This window comes from Panthera pardus, unplaced genomic scaffold (assembly GCF_024362965.1).
Source record: "Panthera pardus isolate Hobbes unplaced genomic scaffold, ASM2436296v1 HiC_scaffold_3, whole genome shotgun sequence".
Lineage (NCBI taxonomy): Eukaryota > Metazoa > Chordata > Mammalia > Carnivora > Felidae > Panthera > Panthera pardus.
Window position 1 is genome coordinate 59560644 of NW_026526876.1, and position 22099 is coordinate 59582742.

General features: G+C 39.1%; 1 protein-coding gene and 1 long non-coding RNA gene across 12 annotated transcripts in view; one reads left to right on the plus strand and one right to left on the minus strand.

Moving 5' to 3' along the window:
• Positions 1 to 22099, plus strand: part of NF1 (neurofibromin 1) — a 248005-nt gene that overhangs the window by 217280 nt on the left and 8626 nt on the right. For 5 of the 11 annotated variants that reach the window (XM_053892642.1, XM_053892647.1, XM_053892643.1 and 2 more), the window contains 12 exons: positions 238 to 378; positions 4815 to 4941; positions 6526 to 6657; positions 7644 to 7779; positions 9020 to 9177; positions 11657 to 11779; positions 12170 to 12300; positions 12488 to 12588; positions 13656 to 13798; positions 14181 to 14227; positions 15437 to 15653; positions 17002 to 17100. In XM_053892642.1, the coding sequence (XP_053748617.1) occupies positions 238 to 378; positions 4815 to 4941; positions 6526 to 6657; positions 7644 to 7779; positions 9020 to 9177; positions 11657 to 11779; positions 12170 to 12300; positions 12488 to 12588; positions 13656 to 13798; positions 14181 to 14227; positions 15437 to 15653; positions 17002 to 17100 (1555 nt within the window). Of the gene's footprint in view, positions 1 to 237; positions 379 to 4814; positions 4942 to 6525; positions 6658 to 7643; positions 7780 to 9019; positions 9178 to 11656; positions 11780 to 12169; positions 12301 to 12487; positions 12589 to 13655; positions 13799 to 14180; positions 14228 to 15436; positions 15654 to 17001; positions 17101 to 21296; positions 21351 to 22099 lie in introns of all 11 variants that reach the window. The other 6 variants (XM_053892648.1, XM_053892650.1, XM_053892651.1 and 3 more) reach the window with 4 other exon arrangements.
• LOC128774201 (uncharacterized) lies at positions 8181 to 21508 on the minus strand. The gene is made up of 2 exons (XR_008418676.1): positions 21264 to 21508; positions 8181 to 8596 (listed from the first exon to the last, which is right to left on the minus strand). It is a non-coding gene; the product is annotated as an uncharacterized LOC128774201 (long non-coding RNA).

Consider the following 22099-nt stretch of genomic DNA (forward strand, 5'->3'; position numbering starts at 1 on the left):
TTGGGATCAAAGAACAGGGAGAAACCAAAGTAGGTGTTAATGTTCTCAGCCTGGCTAACTGTGTCTTTAGCTATACACATGCAGTAGATGAAGAGCCTACCCATATATTTACCTTCTTCAGAAGAGAAAACATGCATCATCTGGGCGTTAATGTGCTCTGTTTGATACTGCAATGTGTTTTGAGAGAGACTGTTTTGTAGCTCATCTCACTAATCTGGAATGCGTGGCCTTTGCCAGGACTCCCCTCTGCACAAAGCCCTCTTTTGGGTAGCTGTGGCTGTGCTACAGCTCGATGAGGTCAACTTGTATTCAGCAGGCACCGCACTTCTTGAACAAAACCTGCACACCTTAGACAGTCTGCGGATATTCAACGACAAGGTAAGCAAGCTTTCATTTGGCATCCCTAGAGTATGCACGTTAAGAATTCCTCTCTTTTTTATTGTTGTCCTTTTAAAATCAGAAGAGGTCCATAACTTCAATATGAATTTCTTTAATGCAACTTATTGTGAGTATAGCTTCTTAAGAACTCATATAAAACTAAACTTTCCTATGTAAAAATAGCAGAAAACAGTATTCACCCAATACTGGTAAATAGAAGAGGGATGAAAACTACTGAGTAGTGGGGCACCTGGGTGGCTCGGTTGAGCATCTCCTGTCAGCTCAGGTCATGATTGGTTCATGGGTTCCAGCCCCTGGCAGTGCAGAGCTTGCTTGGGATTCTCTCTCCCTCTCTCTGCCCCTCCTTAGCTCGCACACACACTCTCTCCCCCTCTCTCTAATTAAATAAACTTAAAATATATATACATATATTGAGGGGTCCCTGGGTGACTCAGTCAGTTAAGCTTCTGACTCTTAAGTTTGGCTCAGGTCATGATCTCACAGTTCGTGGGTTCGAGCCCCGCATAAGGCTCTGCGCTGACAGTGTGAGCCTGCTTGGGATCCTCTCTCCCTCTCTCTCTGCCCCTCCCCTGCGCGCACACACGCACACACTCTCTCTCTCTCTCTCTCTCTCTCTCTCTCAAAAATACATAAACTTTTTTTTTAATTTACATGCAAATTAGTATATAGTGCAACAATGATTTCAGGAGTAGATTTCTTAGTGCCCCTTCCCCATTTAACCCATCCCCCCTCCCACAACCCCTCCACTAACCCTCTGTTTGTTCTCCATATTTAGGAGTCTCTTCTGTTTTGTCCCCCTCCCTGTTTTTATATTGTTTTCATTTCCCTTCCCTTAGGTTCATCTGTTTTGTCTCTTAAAGTCCTCATATGAGTGAAGTCATGATTTTTGTCTTTCTCTGACTAATTTCACTTAGCATAATACCCTCCAGTTCTATCCATGTAGTTGCAAATGGCAAGATTTCATTCTTTTTGATTGCCGAGTAATAACTCCATTGTGTGTGTGTGTGTGTATATATATATATATATATATATATATATATATATATACCACATCTTCTTTATCCATCCATCCGTTGATGGACATTTGGGCTCTTACCATACTTTGGCTATTGTTGATAGTGCTGCTATAAACATGGGGGTGCCTGTGTCCCTTCGAAACAGCACACCTGTATCCCGTGGATAAATGCCTAGTAGCACAATTGCTGGGTCGTAGAGTAGTTCTATTTTTAGTTTTTTGAGGCACCTCCATACTGTTTTCCAGAGTGGCTGCACCAGCCTGTATTCCCACATAAACAAACATTTTTAAAAAAATATATTGAGTAGGGGTGCCTGGGTGGCTCAGTTGGTTGAGCGTCTGACTTCAGCTTGGGTCATGATCTCACAGTTCATGAGTTCAAGCCCTGCATCGGGCTCTCTGCTGTCAGCGCAGAACCCGCTTCAGATCCTCTGCCTCCCGTCCTCTCTGCCTGTCCCCCACTTGCACTATCTCTCTCAAAAATAAATAAACATTAAAAAAAAAAATTGAGTAGTAATAGCTACTATGCTAGGCTGTGTGCTGTGCTGTACTTTGCACTGTACTACATAGGACCATCGTTATTTGTGATTTCATAACCCAGGGTTAGCGTTCTCTACCTCCCATTTCACGGATGAAGAAATAATGTATACATAAGCTTATTTTTATTGAATAATGGTACTTGATGAAAAATAGGGTGGAGAGTCTAAAGGACACTTTGGGCTACTTAATTATACTAGTTTTTGGTTTTGCCTAATCCCACTTTGAAGCATACCATTAGCGCCCTTCTTAATGTTTATCAACCTTGACCATGGTTGGATTTTGGTTCACAGAGTATAGAGGAAGGCATATAACAGTATGAAATGATGTCCCGTTTGTCTTTGGAGAAAAATGGGATAAGTCTAGGAAAAAGAAAGGGGAGGAATTTTTTTTTTAAAGATGTACATGTTTATAACAAGAGATTTACTTGAAGTGAGCTGAACAAAGCTGTGAGTGGGAAAAACACAGAGAACAGGAGCATGGTTTGAAGTGTGAAGATACTTGGGTTAAACACTGTTTCATCAGTCTGCCAGATGTGGTATACACTTGGAACAGCCACCTTGGAGTTTATCCATCAAACCTCCATTTTACAAAACACGAAAGAAAAAAGTTAACTAGCTTGTCCATGTTCGTACATCTGATTGGGGACTAGAGCCCATCCTTCATGATCCCCGTTGCGCTTCTCTGGGGTTGTCTTGGGACCATGGTGCTCAGAGAGAGATAGCTAACTGTTGGCTATTTGTACGGATATAAAAATAGTTGTAAATGAAATGTCTGTCTAGGCATATCTGCCTTGGTATTTTCATTGCCACAACGGCCCATTAGCAGGAGCTAATATTGACTTCAGTGCCCCCAGGATACTAGGAATCAGAGTTAATAAACCTCATTAGAAGTTGCCAGGAGGTGAGATGAATAAGGTCTGACGATCTGCTGTATAACACGGTGACTATAGTTGATAACACTGTAGTGTATAATTGACACTTGCTAAGAGTAGAACTGAAAGTTCTACATTTAACGACTTAATGTTCTCATCAAAAGCAGGCTGTAAATATGTGACATGATGGGCGTGTTCGTTAACTGGATGGGGTAAATTCTTTCACAGTGTAAACGTGTATCAAATCATCATGTTGTACACTTTAAATACCTTAGAATTTTGTCAGTTATACCTTAATAAAGCTAGAAAAAATAAATTGTACATATAGCAGGTTAATAATCATACCTTATATAGTATTCTGCAACTTCCATTTTTATTTAACAACATAAAGTGAACACCTTTCTAAGCACATACACACACATTCACACGGACACGTTTCTGTGTGTGTGTGTGTGTGTGTGTGTGTGTGTGTGTGTGTAATTCTTTCCCATTGCTGCAGAATATTTTACAGTATGCATGAGCCACAATTTTTTCAACCATTTGCCCATTAATGAACATTTGTTTCTGTCGTTTCTTCTTTTCTGTCATAAACAGTGCTACTGTAAACACCTCTTTACATTTATTTTAAGTACTCCTGTTTTCCTTTCTTTGAGATAAAAATCTAGATAACCTGAGCATGACCCTAAATACCTTCAGTTGTTGGCTTTTAAAAATTTCTGTTCAGGAAAGGGAAAGAAAAATAAGATAAAAACAGAGAGGGAGGCAAACTATAAGAGACTCTTCAATGCAGAGAAAACGAACTGAAGGTTGCTGGAGGGGTATTGGGAGGGGGATGGATTAAATGGGTCATGGGCATTAAGGAAAGCACTTGTTGAGATGAGCACTGGGTGTTATATGTATATGATGAATCCCTAACTTCTACTCCTGAAATGATTATTACAGTATATGTTAAGTAACTTGGATTTAAATAAAAATTTTTTAAAGAGGAGAAAAATAATCTCCGTTCATGAGGGAATCACTGCGTTTTGGGTTTTTTTTGTTTTTGTTTTTTTTTTCATTTTTTTTTTTTTTTTGAGAGAGCACTCGAGCAGGGGCGGAGCAGAGTGAGAGGAGGACGTAACATCTGAAGCTGGCTGTGCACTGACAGCAGAGAGTCTGATGCAGGGCTCGAACTCACAAACTAGGAGATCATTACCCAAGCTGAAGTCAGAAGCTTAACTGACTGAACTACCCAGGCGCCCCTCCCTGGGCTTTTTTTAAAAATGCAGATTCTGGGGCATTACCCAGTGACCTTAAACCCTAATTATGTTGGGCAAGTTGCATAGCATTTTTAAGTTTCAGTTTCCTTGTTTTCCCACACTAGAATGTAAAATCCACCAAGGCGAGTAGTTTTTGTTTTGTTCACGGATTTATTTGCAGAGCCTAGAGCCATGCCTGGCACGTCAAAAACACATAATAAGTACTTGAGAAGTAAAAGAATGAGCCAATAAATCTGTACAATGGAGCTAATGTTGGCTGCATAGGAGTGCTTTAAGGTTTCAGTACAGTAATGCATCTAACATTGTCGCATACTGCGGGCACTCAGTAAATAGGAACTCTTTTTGTTGTCTTGAATTTTCAGTCATAGTACACAAAACACTACATCTGCTACAATTCAATGGATGGTCTTGTTTAAAACAACAATAATTCTAATTTTTAAAAAGTCATCACAATGTAAATTGATAACCATTTGTTTTGCATCATAAACCAAAGCTGTTTCATCTGCTATCATCTTATTATTTATGTATGCTTGATTGTCTCACAGTAACTTATTTGTAGTATCTTGAATGTTCTATGGTGTTCTGTAGTCATCTGAAAATAATTTCTCTTAACTCGAAAGGATTACTTATCTTGTCATAGCTGTTGAACACAATCAAAAACCAATAAGTGACCCTTTAAGGAAAGATCCTGTGTGAACCCCACCAACCATCTTCTGATTATCTTTAATAGAGTCCAGAGGAAGTATTTATGGCAATCCGGAACCCTCTGGAATGGCACTGCAAGCAGATGGATCATTTTGTTGGACTCAATTTCAACTCTAACTTTAACTTCGCGCTGGTTGGACACCTCTTAAAAGGTAGAGGCCTTGGGTCAGAATGTTTTTATGAAACGATATCAGGAAGCCTGAAGTAACTAAAATAATTCATAATTTTAAATAAGTTGAAATAATTTGGCTCATATGTCTTACTTTAACTGCAAATATATCTGTCTTCCTGAGCCATGTTTTGTTCAATATGTATTTTAATGGAGCCTAATTTCCACGTCAGTTATCAGATTTCCTTTAAAAGGCAAAAGAGTTGATTCCTACAATAACCCTAAATACCGGACTTTCTAATAGCTGTATTGTTAGTCAATACTAAGTATCTTTTTGGTTATTGGAAATAAGACAGACTGCAAATCAATAAATGTAACTTGAGTAACTTATGTTAGAAAATGACAGCTTAGAGAGTTGATCACAGACTTTCCCCAACTTGTTTCTAACGTATTGATTAGTTGCATTGTTACATACCACAGAACCTCACTTTTCTTGTACCCCACATTCCCCCCCCACCCCCCCCACCGCTTCAAACTTTTGTATTGCTTATAGCAGTGGTCTCAGCTATTCTTAGAGCCAACCCAATCACTGCCTGCCCTGGCTCCACTCCCCACTGCTGACTTCACTGTGTGTTAGCTTTGGTTTATTAACATGGAACAGCCATGGCCAGAGACTATGTCATTAATAGGAGCGGCGTATGGTGAGGAGTCAGAGACAAGAGCAGTGAGACTTAGGATGAGGAACTAGCATGAACCAATGGTCTTAAGCAGCACTGGCTTTGGTCATAATTAGAGTTTTGTATCAATTTAAATGATTCTTACGCTGGAGGGATCATGGAGGTTCCCCCGGTTTTTGCCTGACATATGTACATACACCCACTAATGTGAATGTAAACATTTGATTTCATCACCTTATAAAATTTCTGCAAAAATATTAATAGTTTTAATCACTAAGGTGAATAGGGATTGCTCAAAAGATATTACACTGACTCCAGGAATTCAAAAGAAGGGTTGCACTAGGCTGATAAAGTGCTTGCCTGTTCTGTATTTCTAAAAATATACCAGGTGTTTTCAGTGTCCACATCCCCTGCTGTAAAATGGAGTAGCTTTCATGTTTAAAAGGTGTCCAGAGACCAGGCTAACTCTCTGATCAACCCTGTTCTTCGGGTTCTGAGAGCATATGCAGCCTACGTCATTAGGGTTTTTTCTTTAAGAAAAAAAAAAAAGAATTTTAAGCAATAGAACCCTATTTTCAAAAGATATCATCAGGTGATCCCCAATACATAGTTGTTGTTGTGGTTTTTTTTTTGGGGGGGGGGGAAGTTCCTGCACTGCTTTAGGGAATGGAATATCTGAAACCACATCCATCTTTCCTAATTTTCCTCTCCCTGAGGTACCTTAGAGTTCCAGGGATCAGTATTCTTTTCTACACATATATGGTACTTAATCTTTTTGTAATTAAGTATTCACATTTGTATGTTTATCTTCCCAAACAGCTGTTCTCAGAAGGCAGGAGTTTTCCCTTATATTTCCTTTCCCTGTAGAGTTGCTGGTCAAGAGAGTAAGAACTCAAGGAATACTGGTTGAAAGAATGGACTAACTTCCTGTTTGTTTTTCTTTTTTGTAGGGTACAGGCATCCTTCACCTGCCATTGTTGCAAGAACGGTCAGAATTCTGCATACACTACTGACTCTGGTCAACAAACATAGAAACTGTGACAAATTTGAGGTGAACACACAGAGCGTGGCTTACTTGGCAGGTAAAAGCACGAAACAGACAAAATTAATCTTACCGAGTCTATCTAAAAACATCTGTCAGTCCTTCAGCTGGTTGCTTGGCGGGGTAAAGAGTTCAGGGTCCAGTCCTGTCGTGGTGGTTAAAATTTTAAGTTTTGCCAAAACATTTTTCCTTATAAAAGAACTTGCATTAAAGTCTGAAATGCATTCCCTTTGTCATCTTTGGTTCAAGACACCGCATGGTTCCCTATTTTCTGCTATAACATCTGAAGGCCTCACCCTAGCATCCTTGGGCCCTTCAGCAGTTCTCCTGACTGTCGCCTTTCCCTACATTTCCTAAGTCCCAGTTTTTATTACCTCTCCAGATGGATGGGCTATTTTAAGCTCATCTACTTGCCGCCCCCTTGGAATCGCCTTTCTGCCTCTTAAAAGTGCGTTCCTAATGCCATTTGTTTAAGCCAGAATGTCTGCCCATCCCCACCATCCCATTAAATCTTCCCACTTGTTCTCACCCGGTGTGTGTTTTTCTCCACTCGGCAACACTTAGCACTCCCGTGTAATGCAGCTCTGGAACGTAGCAAGTGCGGATTCCCAATTTAGGAGACGGCAGTTTGTGGCAGCTTTTTTGTTGGAATCATTTGACCTTGGGCAAATCATCTAATATCTCAGAGTGTTTTTCCTTATCTAAAAAATAGACCTTATAGTACCTGTCCTGCCCACTTTCTGTGTTTGTTGAGATCAAAAGTACATTAAAGCGCTTGACAAATATAAGGTACTTATTAAATCTCAGTATATTTCATACTTATGTAGTCTTTCAAAACAGACCATAAACTTCCAAGGTAAGAAAGTCTGTCCTAAGTGGTTTATATCCTTAAACTTCACACTCTCTAGGGTTCTTTCTCTGCTTGTCTGACAGCTGTTACCCTCTAAGAGGTTGTAAGAAATGTATCCTGTTTTTAGTCACACTTGAAATTTGTTAAATTTTCTCATCTTCCTTTTTTCCTTTTAGCCTTACTCACAGTGTCTGAGGAGGTTCGAAGTCGCTGTAGCCTAAAACATAGAAAGTCTCTTCTTCTTACTGATATTTCAATGGAAAATGTTCCTATGGATACATATCCCATCCATCATGGCGACCCCAGCTATAGGTAAGTAGACTTCTTCTCCCATAATTACATAATTATAATCAGGTTTCAATTTTCCATGCCAGTGGAGACAGGCAGCAAGAATAATCAGGAAGGTAATATATAGGGGAATCTAAAGATATCTAGGAACAGTATATAAATCAAAACTCCTGTTACACACATACCATGTGTAATGTGGATTAGTAGTAGGAAAGTTTCTCCTCTTCTAATCTAACTGTGCTCCATGTTAACATTAGTTTGCCTCTGTTAAGCACAAACAGTTGAGTAATGAAAAGAGATGATTTTGAAATTACCGGGTTGTCAGAAAGGGCCTAGGAAAAAACCAACATGAAATATAAGCAACATCACATTCTTAATGATAGAAAACTAAGCTATACAGATTTGTGCAAAGGTACACATGCCGCCACATGTGTTGTGTTTATTCCCATCACGCTAAACTTACTTAAAATTTTTCTATGGTGTGGATTTAGTTGGTAGAATAATCACATTATGCCCACTGTTGTATGTGGTTTGGGGTAGTATATTTTTCACTATAACATGGAGAAATTACATGAAACTTTGGAGACTTTCTATATTTTCAATTAAAAGACATCTTTAAGTTTTAGGTACCACGTTGAATATAGGAACGTAATTGTGTAGCTGTAGAGCTTCTATCATTCAATTTATCACCATCCCACTTTTCGATTAAAAAGTCTTCCACAGTTTCCCACTGAGATTTTAGCAGTGTATGCAGAAGTTTTCCAAGCACACTTGGTTTTCGATAGTCTTATTCTTCAATTATTTCTCGGATTATATTTCTCTGACATATGCCCTTTTTGTCCTGAAAAGGAGAAAATGAGTTTGCTTGTGTTCCTTTGTCAAAGTATAGTTGCTTTTCTTGGTTTAAACCAAGAATACAATTGCCTGTTTAGACTTGATTTCCCCTGATTAAAAAATCAACGTGGTACAGTTCTGCCAAGCATCAGTGAGTCCCTACTGTGTATAAGACATCGTGGCAAGAAAGTAGGAGGAAAGTGCTGATTTTCAAGAAAATTTCCCAAATAGATTCAAGAAACAAAGGAAGAAAGAGAATATTTCTTGGACATACACTAAGAGCTTGTACCCTAAAGCCTTTTTTAAAGTGCAGTTTTAAAATTAAGTGATTTCTGTCATTGGGAAATAGGACAGCCAATTGAGAGGGGCAAACAGTGGTTGTCTTTGTCACCATGTTATCTAATTCTTCTCAATTGTTTAAATCTCTCAGGACGCTAAAGGAGAACCAGCCGTGGTCATCTCCCAAAGGTTCTGAGGGGTACCTTGCAGCCACCTATCCAGCCGTGGGCCAGACCAGTCCCCGGGCCAGGAAGTCCATGAGCTTGGACATGGGGCAGCCTTCTCAGGCCAACACGAAGAAGTTGCTGGGTTAGTTTAGCTAAATTACATAGAGTTTGTTAAACTTTTTTTTTTAACGGCCAGATACTTTCACTCTTGGAAGATTATTCAAAGCTGTTCAAAATTATCAAAATTTCCCATTTTGATATAGCAAAGTTTTTGATGCCAATTACAAGAGAGTTTGATAGATAAGTCAGTTAAGCCATATCAGTTAAACAGACGAATGAGAACAGGATCTTGAACCAGTTTTTTCTGATTCCTAGATGAAATACTGTGCTTATCCTCATTTTGTTCTGCCTTGGCCGGGCAGCAGGGAAATGGGAGTTGGGGAAACATTAGCCCGAGAAAGGAGGAGTCTGGCCGCACTCAGATGCAGGGCCTTTAACAATATATTTCCCCAAAAGTATCGCCTGAGGGCAGAATACATCAATATGCTGCGAAGCTGTAATAATGCTATTTGCCACCTTTTCTTTAAAAAGACAACAAAGTAAGATTTTTTTGATTACTGTATTTTTTATTACTATATGATTCTTTTTGAAAATGAAGATTGCTCAGTTACATCAGCATTTGTCGATGAGAGAGGTATACCTAAAATTCTGTGAAACCCTCTCCCTTTTCAAAAACTGAAAGTAAATAATGAGAGAGCTCACTGACCTCATGCCACCACAGAGGAACTTTGTCTGAAGTTGGAATTGTTTCTAGAATACCTTGGGATCCATATTTCAGTGACCATGAATGGCTCAGTGGGTCTCAGTTATCCATACAAGCATATTTTTAAATATCTTTGGGTATTGGGAAAATGTTTCTGTTCATAAGGAAAACAGTGAACAAACAATGAAGTGTGAAATAAATAATCTGCTAGTGAGCCATGAAAGAAATAGAAACCGTGAAGTTAATCACTGTCACTAGTCACATAGGGTTGTTACCTTTTGTTTGAGTTTCTTTCTGTTTATACTTTGTCACAAAAGAGTCTTCTAGGAGTTTCCTAGTTACTTCGTGTTTTGTAATTCTGGATTTTCATGCTAAGGAAGTTGTAAGTGCAAAACTGACTTTAGAGAAAACGTACTATTGAATTCAGTTAGCCCATGTGCTAGATGAAAAAGTTATGGTCTCTGCCTTGAAGAGCTCATAGCTTGGTAGCTAGGCTTATAATCCACTGATTACGAAAGCATCCCCAAGTGCCGCTAAGTAACATGTCTTGCTAAGGGGAAACTGAGGATCTGGGGAAATTAGGAAACACTGCAGAGAGGAAGTAACTTTGAACTTTTTGAACTTTTGGGTCTTGAAGATTTACTGTGCGCTTGCCTGACAGATACAGGGTGAGGAAGGCGAGTGTTCAAGAGAGGGGAGTGACGTGCAGGAGACTTTATATGCGGCGTTAAGAGATTTAGCCTTGTGTACCCAGCAGGGATCTTTAAGCAGGGAAGGGTTGTTACCAAATTTTGTTTTTAGGCAAGTTTTTCTGGCTGTGATGTGGACAAATAGTCAGAGATGTTTGGCAAAGGGACCACATAAGGGATTGATAGAGCATCCAAACAAGAGACAGTGTGGACCTACACTAAGGCAGGAGCAATGAGAGAATGGAGAAGAGCGGTCAGGTGTGTGGTGATGTCTGAAGTAGAACGGACGAGACTTAGTGCAAGTCTAAATAGTCCACTGTCACCACTTAAAAAAAATGTTTTTAAATGTTTATTTAGTTTTGAGAGAGAGAGAGAGAGACAGAGTGCGAGCAGGGGAGGGGTAGAGAGAGAGGGAGACACAGAATCCGAAGCAGGCTCCAGGCTCTGAGCTGTCGGCACAGAGCCCGATGTGGGGCTCGAACCCACAGACCACGAGATCGTGACCTGAGCCAAAGTCGGGCACTTAACCGACTGAGCCACCCAGGCGCCCCTCACCTTCATTACTTGAAATAAGAGAAAGGTATTTCATGTAGTGCGATACGTGACTTAGACTCAAAGCCAAGTGGAGACGGTGCTACTTGCCATTTTTGAAGCATGTCCCAGTATATCTATTTATTTAGTACTTTCAGGCATGCAAATGTTGTTTTCAAAACTGAAGCGTTAAAATCAAACTTTGATCTTGCCCACATGTGGAAAATTTTCATGCTAATGACTAATTCTTGCCACGAGCAGAATTTCTTAAATTGAGAAGAGGCTGTTCAGACATAGTTGATCTTTGCAGCTGAACAGTGCATACCCCTATACTCATCACCAAACATTGTACTTGTTGGCAGAGTTGGTTACCTCCAGTGTGGTGAATGTAATCTCAGTTTAATTTGGACCAATGAGGTACATCCGGTCCTGAGATGGAAAGCCGTGGGGCCAAAATTCCTTGACAAGATGGAAACTAAAGGAGCGAGACTCTGCCCCCAGGGATGTGTTTGAGCTTTCTTTGGGTCCTTAAATGAAAACTTAAACACTTGATGTCCAAACATTTTCTTTTTAGTATAAATCCTATTCACAGACACTGTGGTTAATGAACTGCCATATTCTGTAACTTTTGTTTATAGGAACAAGGAAAAGTTTTGATCACTTGATATCAGACACAAAGGCTCCTAAAAGGCAAGAAATGGAATCAGGGATCACAACACCCCCCAAAATGAGGAGAGTAGCAGAAACTGATTATGAAATGGGTGAGAAACAGAGTTAATAATTGATCTAGATCATTGAAAATAAGATGGGAGAGCCATATTTGCTTTCCAGCCATTTCTTAGAATCTTTAGGATGAAATATAGACGCGTTTGCTCTTGTTCAGAAGATAAGCTATACAGTCCTTAAAATGAAAGTATTCCTGAAACCTGTATAAAAAGTAATCATATATATGATATTCAGCATTGTAAACAGCTGGCCAGAACGTCTGTGTAGGTGAATATTAATTCTGTAAGATATTGACGTTGCTGTTTTAAGTACCTGCTAAAAAGCTATTGAATTATAGAAGTAACAGTAAAATGTTAGGTGAAGTGCTATGTGGTGTGAATGTTCGGTTAATACAGCTGATTGTGTTAATCCGTATCTCACTGCAGAAACTCAGAGGATTTCCTCATCACAACAACACCCGCATTTGCGTAAAGTTTCGGTGTCTGAATCAAATGTTCTCTTGGATGAAGAAGTACTTACTGATCCAAAGATCCAAGCACTTCTTCTTACCGTTCTGGTAAAATTTTTGACCTTTTGTGGGGGGTGGGTTTTTTGCCCTCAAGTTTTTATTGCAGTCTATTCTTGGGAGGCCCTTAAATATTAAAAACATGAAAAGGAAGACGGTCTTCTGCCTCTCACAAGAACACATAACAGTTCAGCCACAGAATAAAATGTGTTTTGTTGACTTTTTTGCACTTTGACAGGCTACGCTGGTAAAATATACCACGGATGAGTTTGATCAGCGAATCCTTTATGAATACTTAGCGGAAGCCAGTGTTGTTTTCCCCAAGGTTTTTCCAGTCGTGTAAGTATCTTGTTTGTGTTTGACTTTTGTATCTATCTTGAAGTCATGTGTTTTATAAAAGCTCAGGCAAAGTATCATCCAATAATGTTCACCGGTTGTGGAGTGGGGGGGATACGAGACAGTGTGATAGAGATTTCAGCTTAGAGACAGTGGTTTAGTGGGGGCCAAGACTAGTTTTGGCCTATTAGGGAAAACATTTTTTTTTTATCTTGTTGATTTTCTGAAGGCTTCATCTTGATGAGCATTGTTCATTCCCTCACTTAGCAGCAAACTGTTAGATGCTGTATGTACCTGTTTTGGTTTCTTTTTTGGTAGAGCTTGTGTGTTTATCCACAGCTGAGTGAAAACAAAATTAACCTTCTATATAGGAGATGACTTTTATTCTCTCTGAAGAGCAAAGATCATATTAGCCTCAAAGTATTCAAATCTAAATAACATGGGATATTATGTTATCCCATGGGAATGAAACATGGGATATTCTATTCCTGATCTAGACCTTCTATGTAGTATCACTGTATCCTTACTTTTGTTTAATCTCATTTTAAAATGTCAGAATTTTATATAGTTGGCTCTTGGTTATTTCTATTAATGGAGTGTGGCCGGGTTAGACGTAGTTAATTTCCTCTTAATTTTGAGTAGATCATATGTTCCACCCCTCCAAATTAATTTTGCTTTCCTAAAGTGACTGATATTAAATTTAGTTTTAACTCCCTGGGTACATATCAACAGTCAGCAGAAAGAAATGGTCCTAAAACATGTCAAATGACAGAAGCCAACCTTGTCTTGAGCAAACAGTCACCATATATAATTAAACACGGTTGCATGACAGTACTGTTTGGTTGTTTTTACCATATTTTTCTTGACGACTAAAAAGGACAAACCACGAAAATAAATTCATACGTTTATTGTAGAAAATTGGAAAAGCACCAGAAAGTAAAAAAAAACACCCCTCTCCCTTCATCTTTATCACGTTGTTCTGGGGAATATATGATCTTTTCCAGTGTATATTACCATGTAGGTTTCCTTTAAAATGTTCCTGTGTTTTGTTCTTGTTTTTTTTTTTTTAGACACAATTTGTTGGACTCTAAGATCAACACCCTATTGTCATTGTGCCAAGATCCAAATTTGTTAAATCCAATTCATGGAATTGTGCAGAGTGTGGTGTACCATGAAGAATCTCCACCACAGTACCAGACATCATACCTGCAAAGTAAATGTCTCAGGAGGATGGTTGATGAACTTGCTAAAATGAGCGCTGTTACAGAGTGCATGACTAAAGAATTCTTTATAAGGGATCGGCTTGTTCATACTTCTCTCTCCATATGCCGTTTTCTGACTCTTTTCATTGCATGTTGTTCAATACAATACAAAGTTGTGGTTTACAACTTTTTAAAATTGCAATATGGTTTTATACTGAGTTTAAGTGAGTTTTAATCTACCCTGACATTCATTGTAAAAAAAAAAAAAAAAAAAAAAAAAGGTTTCAAATGTGTGTAGGTTTTAAATGTCATCAGCTATACAACTTATTTAATTTCTGTTAAGATTAAGAGAGTATCATGCTTGTTGTAAGAGTAACATTTGATTTGTTGCAGGTTTTGGTTTTAATGGCTTGTGGCGGTTTGCAGGACCCTTTTCAAAGGTAAGAAAATATTTTTTTCTCTACTGACAAAATGAAAGTTTTTATTCATATTAGTGTACCTGCTCTGAGAACATACAATACTCTGAAAACCAGAATGATGATTCACAATAAACACAATATTTTTCTAAAATGTTTTCCAGCATAGACTCTTTCCAAGAGGCAGCACCTTTAATAGGTTTATATATTAGTTTTTACCAAAAAACAACTCAGTTCCACTTAGGCTTGACTTTTCAGAAGGGTATGATGAACTTCTGCAAAGTTTTCTGCTCTCGGTCACTCATGTGTTTGATGATCGTAATGCATACACTTAAGTATCTTGTAATCAGAAAGGAGCATTACCTGTGGCTAAAATCTACCTCGTGACCCAAAAGTAATATAATGTTATATTTCAACCCAATCTCCGTTCTTAAAAAGATTACATAATGAAAAAAAAAATTACCTCCTGAAAACATTTTTCCTTCCAACCTGTTGGATTAGATTCATTCTTCCCTGAATATATCCTTATTTGTTTCTACTCATTTTTTTCTTTGATTGGCGTTAGTTGATATAGTGCTACATGAATGTGTTTTTGATGATTCTATTACTGGTTCCTCTAGATTGAGATTCCTTGAAGGCAGGACTTCTTTTTCTTCCCCCTACAGTTCCTAGTGCAGTGTCCTAGTTTTATGAATTCAGTATTTCATTTTTATTTTGTTCAGTTATTACTGAATATCTTTTGATATGCCAACGTTGTGATTTTTAAAATGGGTCTGAGTTCCTAGAAGTAAGTATATCGTGCAGGAATGTGTGTAGTTGCACGCAATTCTCTGCCCTTCCCAGTGTTCAGTTAGTCGAATATGTAAATGGCAGCTGGAATGATGATACTCCGTTCGTTTTCTCTGTTTTGGAAAACTGACTAGACATCATTCCTGATGGTTTTATTGTCTCAGGATCAATGCCGTCTTTGCTTCTGCATGGCTTTCAGTAATTACAGGTTCATTCGGAAGCTGTAGGTGTAAGCCAAATAAAATTCCCCACATTAAGTCCCATGGTAGTCTAGAAATACTGCACCAACCTCTCCCCGCCCCCTTTTAGCACCGCAGAATACAAAAGAAGAAAAACAGTACATTAAGCCCAAGACAAAAATTGAGTTAATCTTTTGTGGCTTCAGAGGGGATTTACAGAAAAAAAGAATGGAGCTAAAATAATTTCCTATATTTTCCATTACAGCAAACCCAAATCCCAGACTATGCTGAGCTTATTGTTAAGTTTCTTGATGCCTTGATTGACACGTATTTGCCTGGAATTGATGAAGAAACCAGTGAGGAGTCCCTCCTGACACCCACTTCTCCTTATCCTCCTGCAGTGCAGAGCCAGCTTAGTATCACTGCTAACCTTAACCTTTCTAATTCCATGACCTCACTCGCAACTTCCCAGCATTCCCCAGGTTAGTAAATGTAATCTTTATATAAATTTGAGCAATACTATTAATATACCAACATCAGGACTTCCCTTGTTATCAGGTTATAGTATATTTATAGTACATTTTGCTCCTTTTGATCATGAGGTTCATCTTACATTTCTTCTTTACCTTAGAGTTGACTTGAATTTTGTTATTCTGTAAAGCTTTCTACTTTCAAACAGTTATTCATAAGATAGTGAAATGTTTAGTGTTCACACAGTGTTCTAAGGTTGATAATTTTTTAGAATTTGGCCAGGAAGAGCAACCTCTGTTACCTTACCCTGTAAGTGAAGAGAACTAGAATTCCCTTCCTAGATATATTAGCCTTGCCCTAAGGGCTTCTATGTCTCTGGTACAGCGTACCATATCCAAAAAATACACAAAGTACGGTAGTACCCCCTCTCCCCGTTGCCAGCAACAACTCAACCATCCAGAGACCAACCTAAAAATCTATAAATTAACAGCCAGAAAAAAGCCATCTCAAGAAAATAACATCTTCAAGCTCATAAGTGTGTTCCTTTACCATGGAGTCACTCTTAGGTGCACATGGGAGAAATATGCCAATGCAAACACGCAGCCAAGAAGTGGGTACACTGGGAAAGAACAGCTAATAGCTTGAGCAGGGCTGAGGGACACAAGATGGCAGGGATGGCAAACTTCACCGACTCCTGGGCTCATCCAGTGTCCCAGTGAATGTTCTCATACACCTCTGGTCCACATCAAAGGTGCTGCTCAGGGCAGAACTGATGCCACTGTATACGATGATGACAGTGGGTAGTGAGGGAAAGCTTCTGTGTAGTCATGTTTGCTATTCAGAATGATACCCTTCTGAAATGGTGAAAAATTTTTTACAAAGGTTTTGCGCTTAAAGTTCCATTATCTGAAAATTCTACTTATGAAGCAGCTCATTCTATAAGGAAAAGGTACTATACACTGTTCTTTTTTAGGTGTTAGCATGGATTTTCTTTTTAAAAGCCAAGTAATGTATCACTCCTATTTTGTGATGTTCAAGACACATAAGTAGAACCCCCAAGTTTATAATCCTAGTTTTGCCTGAATATTTAAACATGCATAATTTCGAAGGCCTGAAGAACTCGGCAAGTATAATAGCCAATTTGCATGATAAACCGTCTCATTAAATAACCTGTATCCATCTATTACGCTCTGCTCAACAACAAAGCTTTGGTTAGCAGAGGAAACAAACCATTTGGTCCAGCATTTATTTATCAGTCACCTGACTGCATTTCTTTTTTCCTCCAAGAAATAAAAGAAATCTGGCCAACTTCCCTTCCGCATATAACCATGTTCCTTTGCCCTCTGTCCCTTATTCCAGAGGACAGTGTTTCTCCAAGTGTGATTCCTAGACCAGCATCAGCGTCATTTGGGAGCTCGCTAGAATGCAGGTGCTACAGTCCCACTGCAGACCTCCTGCGTAAGAAAGTCCAAGAGTGGGGCCCCACCAGCAGTCTGCTTTAATAAACACCCTGGGTGATCCTTACATACACTGGAGTGTGAGAGGCACTGCCCTAGGGTATGCCTGTGATCTTGACCCTTTATCAGTGTCCCAACCATTAAAGCCAGGGAAAAACTTAAAATACACTTTCTTCTAGATATTCCAGCCACTGAATTCTTTCCCTCACCATCACCATCCTCTCCAAATCTTAGCATTTTGGAGCTAAGGAGAACTACAGAGATAATTTAGTTCTAGGCCCGCCAGGGTTGAGGGTGATGGGGTAATTAAGGTTTAGAAGAGTGAAGGTAATTGCTTTATCACGCAGTTCTTCTCCAGAACCAAGGCTAGTGCTCTACCGCATACATTGTCTTCCGTATCTGTGATGTATCCATCACCTTTCTTCCTTCCCTTCATCTCCCTTTTTCTTTCATTTATTTGTCTATTTATTGCTGTCTCATTACTTCCACCTGCCTCACCCTAAGTCCAACACATCTTTTCTTCTGTAGGGCTGTTTTCTGGGTTCCTTGTTGTTTGTAATGTTAATGACAATCAGAAATGTGTAGACTCTGTCTATACTGTCCTCTTGTTTTTTTAAAGTTTGGTCTATTTCCATCAAACTTTTGCCTCTTGGGCTACTAAAGTGGTGTTAAACCTGTCAAAATGATTATTTGTTTTTATATCAACTCTTTTTTGATTTTTACACCCGGACTAATTGTTAGGGAGATTTCTGCCCATCTTTGCACACTAATGGAGACAGTAAAGTAATCAGATTGAGAATAAAGGTAACAGTACAGGTTCCCCCGCTAGTTGATTCATTGCTTGTATCCTGTATTGGTTTAAAAAAAAAAAAAATAGCCCTACCCTGCAACCTCTTATTTAGAACTGTTTATAAAAATCAGAAAGTAGTATGTATGGTTTTTGTTACGGTTTTATACTTACTCTTAGCCAAAAGGCTGAGAAGCAATTTTTTGGTTAAAAATTGGTCACTTCCAGTGTCCAGTGTCACTTCCAGTGGTTCTTCAGACGGCTGCTTGAATAGACTGCCACACTCTGGAAACCTGCCACTATTCTCAAAGGAAACTGAAGCTTTAAAAGCAATAGAATTAATTAAGTAAAATCATGGTGTTCAGCAATTCCTAGCTCTCAATTGCAAATTGTGTGTCCTTGGTTTACCAGATTAATTAACCGCATGTTTTTGGAGAAGGTGGTTATCCTTTCAGTAGTGATGTCACTCTCCAATGAAACAAACCATTTTTATCTTTAAATTGTGGGCTCATCTCTATGAAGGGATCCTGGTTTATCTATGTATACAATCGCTGCACTTTTGTCTTTTGCTCTTATGGAATTACCTCTGTAAGAGTTAATGCTTCATTTGTAATTAGGTATACTGCTTTGTATCTCTAGCTACATGTAATCTTAGATTCCTGTCCCCTCTGTTCTTTATGGAGTAGAATTTGCTGATATCAAAGGGCTGAAAGAGGTGATGAATCTTACCCAGATTCCTAACTCAGCCTAGCATTTCTACTTTGCTGTTTGGCTGTATAAAAAGCAAAATATTTCCCTAGCTCCACTCCCATTAGCCAAGTCCCAAGCGTAAGTATTTAAAGAAACTCGATGTCACCCCCAGAAATGGAGCACAAATGTGCCTTGCCATCAAATTACCCAACATTAATCTGCGCCCAATCTCCTGAGCTGTAAGCAGGTGAAGTCTCTGTTGCCCTATGTCAAAAAGCCACGGTTGCTGATCTGCATACAGCCCAGCTCTTCACTGCAAACTTTCCTTGTCGATCAAGGCACTGCTGTCTACATCTTTGTTCCTTAGCAGGGTCAGCCACTCGGCTGTATTTTCTTTTTGGTCACCAACCAGCCTTCTCTGCTGTCAAATCAGCTAGGTAAGAGATTTGTAAACTCCCTCCCACTCCAAAACATTAAACCTCACTTAAATAAAAAAAACTTTCAGTGGTAATTCATCAACCACCAGCTTTTGAGGAAGGGGTGGTCATTTACTTACACAAAGCAATTGCCTCTGAAAATGCATTCTTCTTGACAAATTATCATTAGCTCACTTGTCTATCCCCTTAGCACAAGGAGGATTATTTGATAAATCTATATTTTAAAATGTGTAAATGGCTGTTTTCTGACTCCCTCCCTAGTTGAAATTGAATTTGGCATCGGTGGAGCCATCGGTGGAGTTCAGTGCATGTAAAATTGTATTAACTGTGGACCTTTTAGCCAAATGGGCATAAAACTTTGCCTCTTCAGATTTTCCCAAATGCCACTAAGAGAACCCTGAAGAGAATCCATGGAATTTACTCTCTCATATATAAGAATATTCCAAATTGATTTTTTAATCCACTATTAGGTCCAGGGTGGTAGAGTTGGACTTGAATGGAAGAACCAGGATTAGAGCTAGAAAATCAGGTATATCCACTTAGAAATGTTGGGGCAGGCAGGGGGCGGGGCGGGGGGTGGGAGGGAGGAGTACCCTCTGTCTTGCTTAAGGCCAAGCCATGCGTGGCTCCTGTAGATGCTGAGCAAAGAAGCCTTTTTAAAGCCATAGTTCTGAATGCTTTATAACCATTTCAAGTGCAGTCTCCTGGCATCTTCTCTGCACGTTAAAGAGCAAGTATATCAGAAATAAAATCCAGATGGAATTAGTACTCATTAAAAAGAAATTAAGCAGATCCACTTCCAGTGTATTAAAATTTAATTGATACTCTGCCAAGGTCTCCTAGTATTTTTCACACTGTAATTTAATTCAGTAAACATTTGAACATCCGTTTTGGAGGTGTACCCTAAGGCACTCTGGGACATGTAAAGATGAGAGAGACCCTGGTCACCAGCGACATCACGGTTTTTGCCTGTGGATCTCACTCAGTATTGGATTTTGAGCTAAATTTTTTACTTCCTTCTAACAAATTCTACATGTACACAGGTTCTTTGCTTTTAAGTGCAAAATTAATACTACAGTGTTCTGTGGAAAATAACCAAAACTCCAGATATTTGTCCTACAGAGATCCATGCAAGGAACTCTTTTAGACCTAAGGAAGCGGGGAAGCTAGTGGGACTTAATACCTGCCCTCAAATGGATTTCAGAATAAGAGGGGTAAAGTGCACACAGATAACTATTTTGATTTGACCTCTTTTGTGGAACTTGCCATGTTGTACTTTATACTGTTTTCTGATGGATCAAAGGGACATCTGTTTGGAAGAATCACGGAACAGTCGTGACAAAACTTTTATAACGTATTTGTGACCTCAGAAAATGTGAGGTGTTAATTGATTTTTTAACCCAAACAAGCATGGGATCTATTTTAAATGGTTTTTGCTAGAAAAAGGATCTTTCCCCCCCTTTGATTAGCTTATTTTACTCTTAGTATTGGAGCATGAATGTTTTAAAACAAAAGCCTGTTCAGTTGAGTGGGTTTTTTGTTTTGTTTTGTTTTGTTTTTAAATCACCCCTTCCACTTTATTTTGGGACTGTGTCCAAGCCTGTCAGTTACTCACTTTCCTTCTGAAATGCAGACCTTCTGGGTGGATCAACTGGGAATTACAAGCATTCTTTAGCCAGTAGCCCTGACAGTTATATGCACGGTAACAGTGTGTCAAGACCATTTCTCTACACTTAGACTTAGCTCTGAGCCCAACATTCCTGATGTGTTTACCAGGTTTAAAATGTCTCCCTCTTAGAAGAAACTTAAAGGCCTCTCTCTAGGGACTACTTAAAATCTCTGAAACAATTTTAATGTTTTAGGGAACTGCATGTGGTATCCCCAGACCTTTATTTGGCATTCTCTTGATTATTTTTCCCTTCTTTTTCTGTGTTATTATTATCCTGTATTTCAGGGAGAAAAATAATTTAAGCTGAGCAGTTGCTTGCTGTAATTTCTAATTTTTCATTTAATTTTTTAGTTTAATTCTTGATTTAAACTAAAATTATTATTCTAACGGAGGTGGTAAAAACATGTCTACCTGTAAAATTAGAAGTTCTAACATTTGTTTACAGAGTGTAATATTTAGGCGATTAATGGTCAGAGTTCAATAATTCAAAACTGATTTCTTCTGAAAACCAGGGAACATAATAATCATCCCATACCTACTCGTATTTCACCCTTTTAAAAAATCCTGTGGCCATCACTCACTTTTGTTTTTCCTTCCATTCCGTGTCTGTGAAGCTTCTCTGCCTTGCTCTAAATCGGCAGTTTTCATGCAGCTGTTTCCTCATCAAGGTACTCTATCCTTCCGTCAGCTTTGCACGAAATACCGCTTACCCCGCGCTCGTCCTGGGCACGTGGCATGAGACTTCACTCACCGATCCCTGTAAGCACAGTTTGGCTTAGCACCTCAGGCACTTGTAACACCACCGCTGTAGGGTCTGGTGCTTATTGGGCCTGCGGGGCCGTGCAGTCTGTCTCCGTGAGGAGCTGCTTATACCTACCCTCCCCTCCGCCGCCCCCAGCACTGAACATGCGGTCCCAGCCCTGGGCCGATGCAGGCAGGGTCACCCCAGGGACAGTTAATAGGAAGAGCAGGGTAAGTCGTTTGAGGAAGAGTTTCTAGCTTAGAAGTACTTGTTTTCCCCCAATACCAATATAAATCCAATCCCAATATTTCCTTACAAATTAAAGCTGCCCGTGTACTCTAGCCCCATATTTAAAAAAAGGAATGCGGCCTGTACTTAGTTCTAAGGGCTAAGAAGAAAAAAATGTGATGCACTTACGTTTAATTTATAAAAGCTGTCTCCTCTTCCTTTACTCTCCTATAACTATTACACAAAAAGGTTAGACCTAATACAAAAAGAAGTAATGGCAGTTGAGGAAAAGTCCATAAAAATTTTTGTTAATTCTTAGAGTTACAAGTTTGTATATCTAGCTTAAAGTACAAGTATTTCCAAACACGGACTTAACATGTCTCCACGAAAGTATTTACTATACCGTAAGAACAAGCTATTGTTACCTCTTCTTCTAAAGTTTGTGTT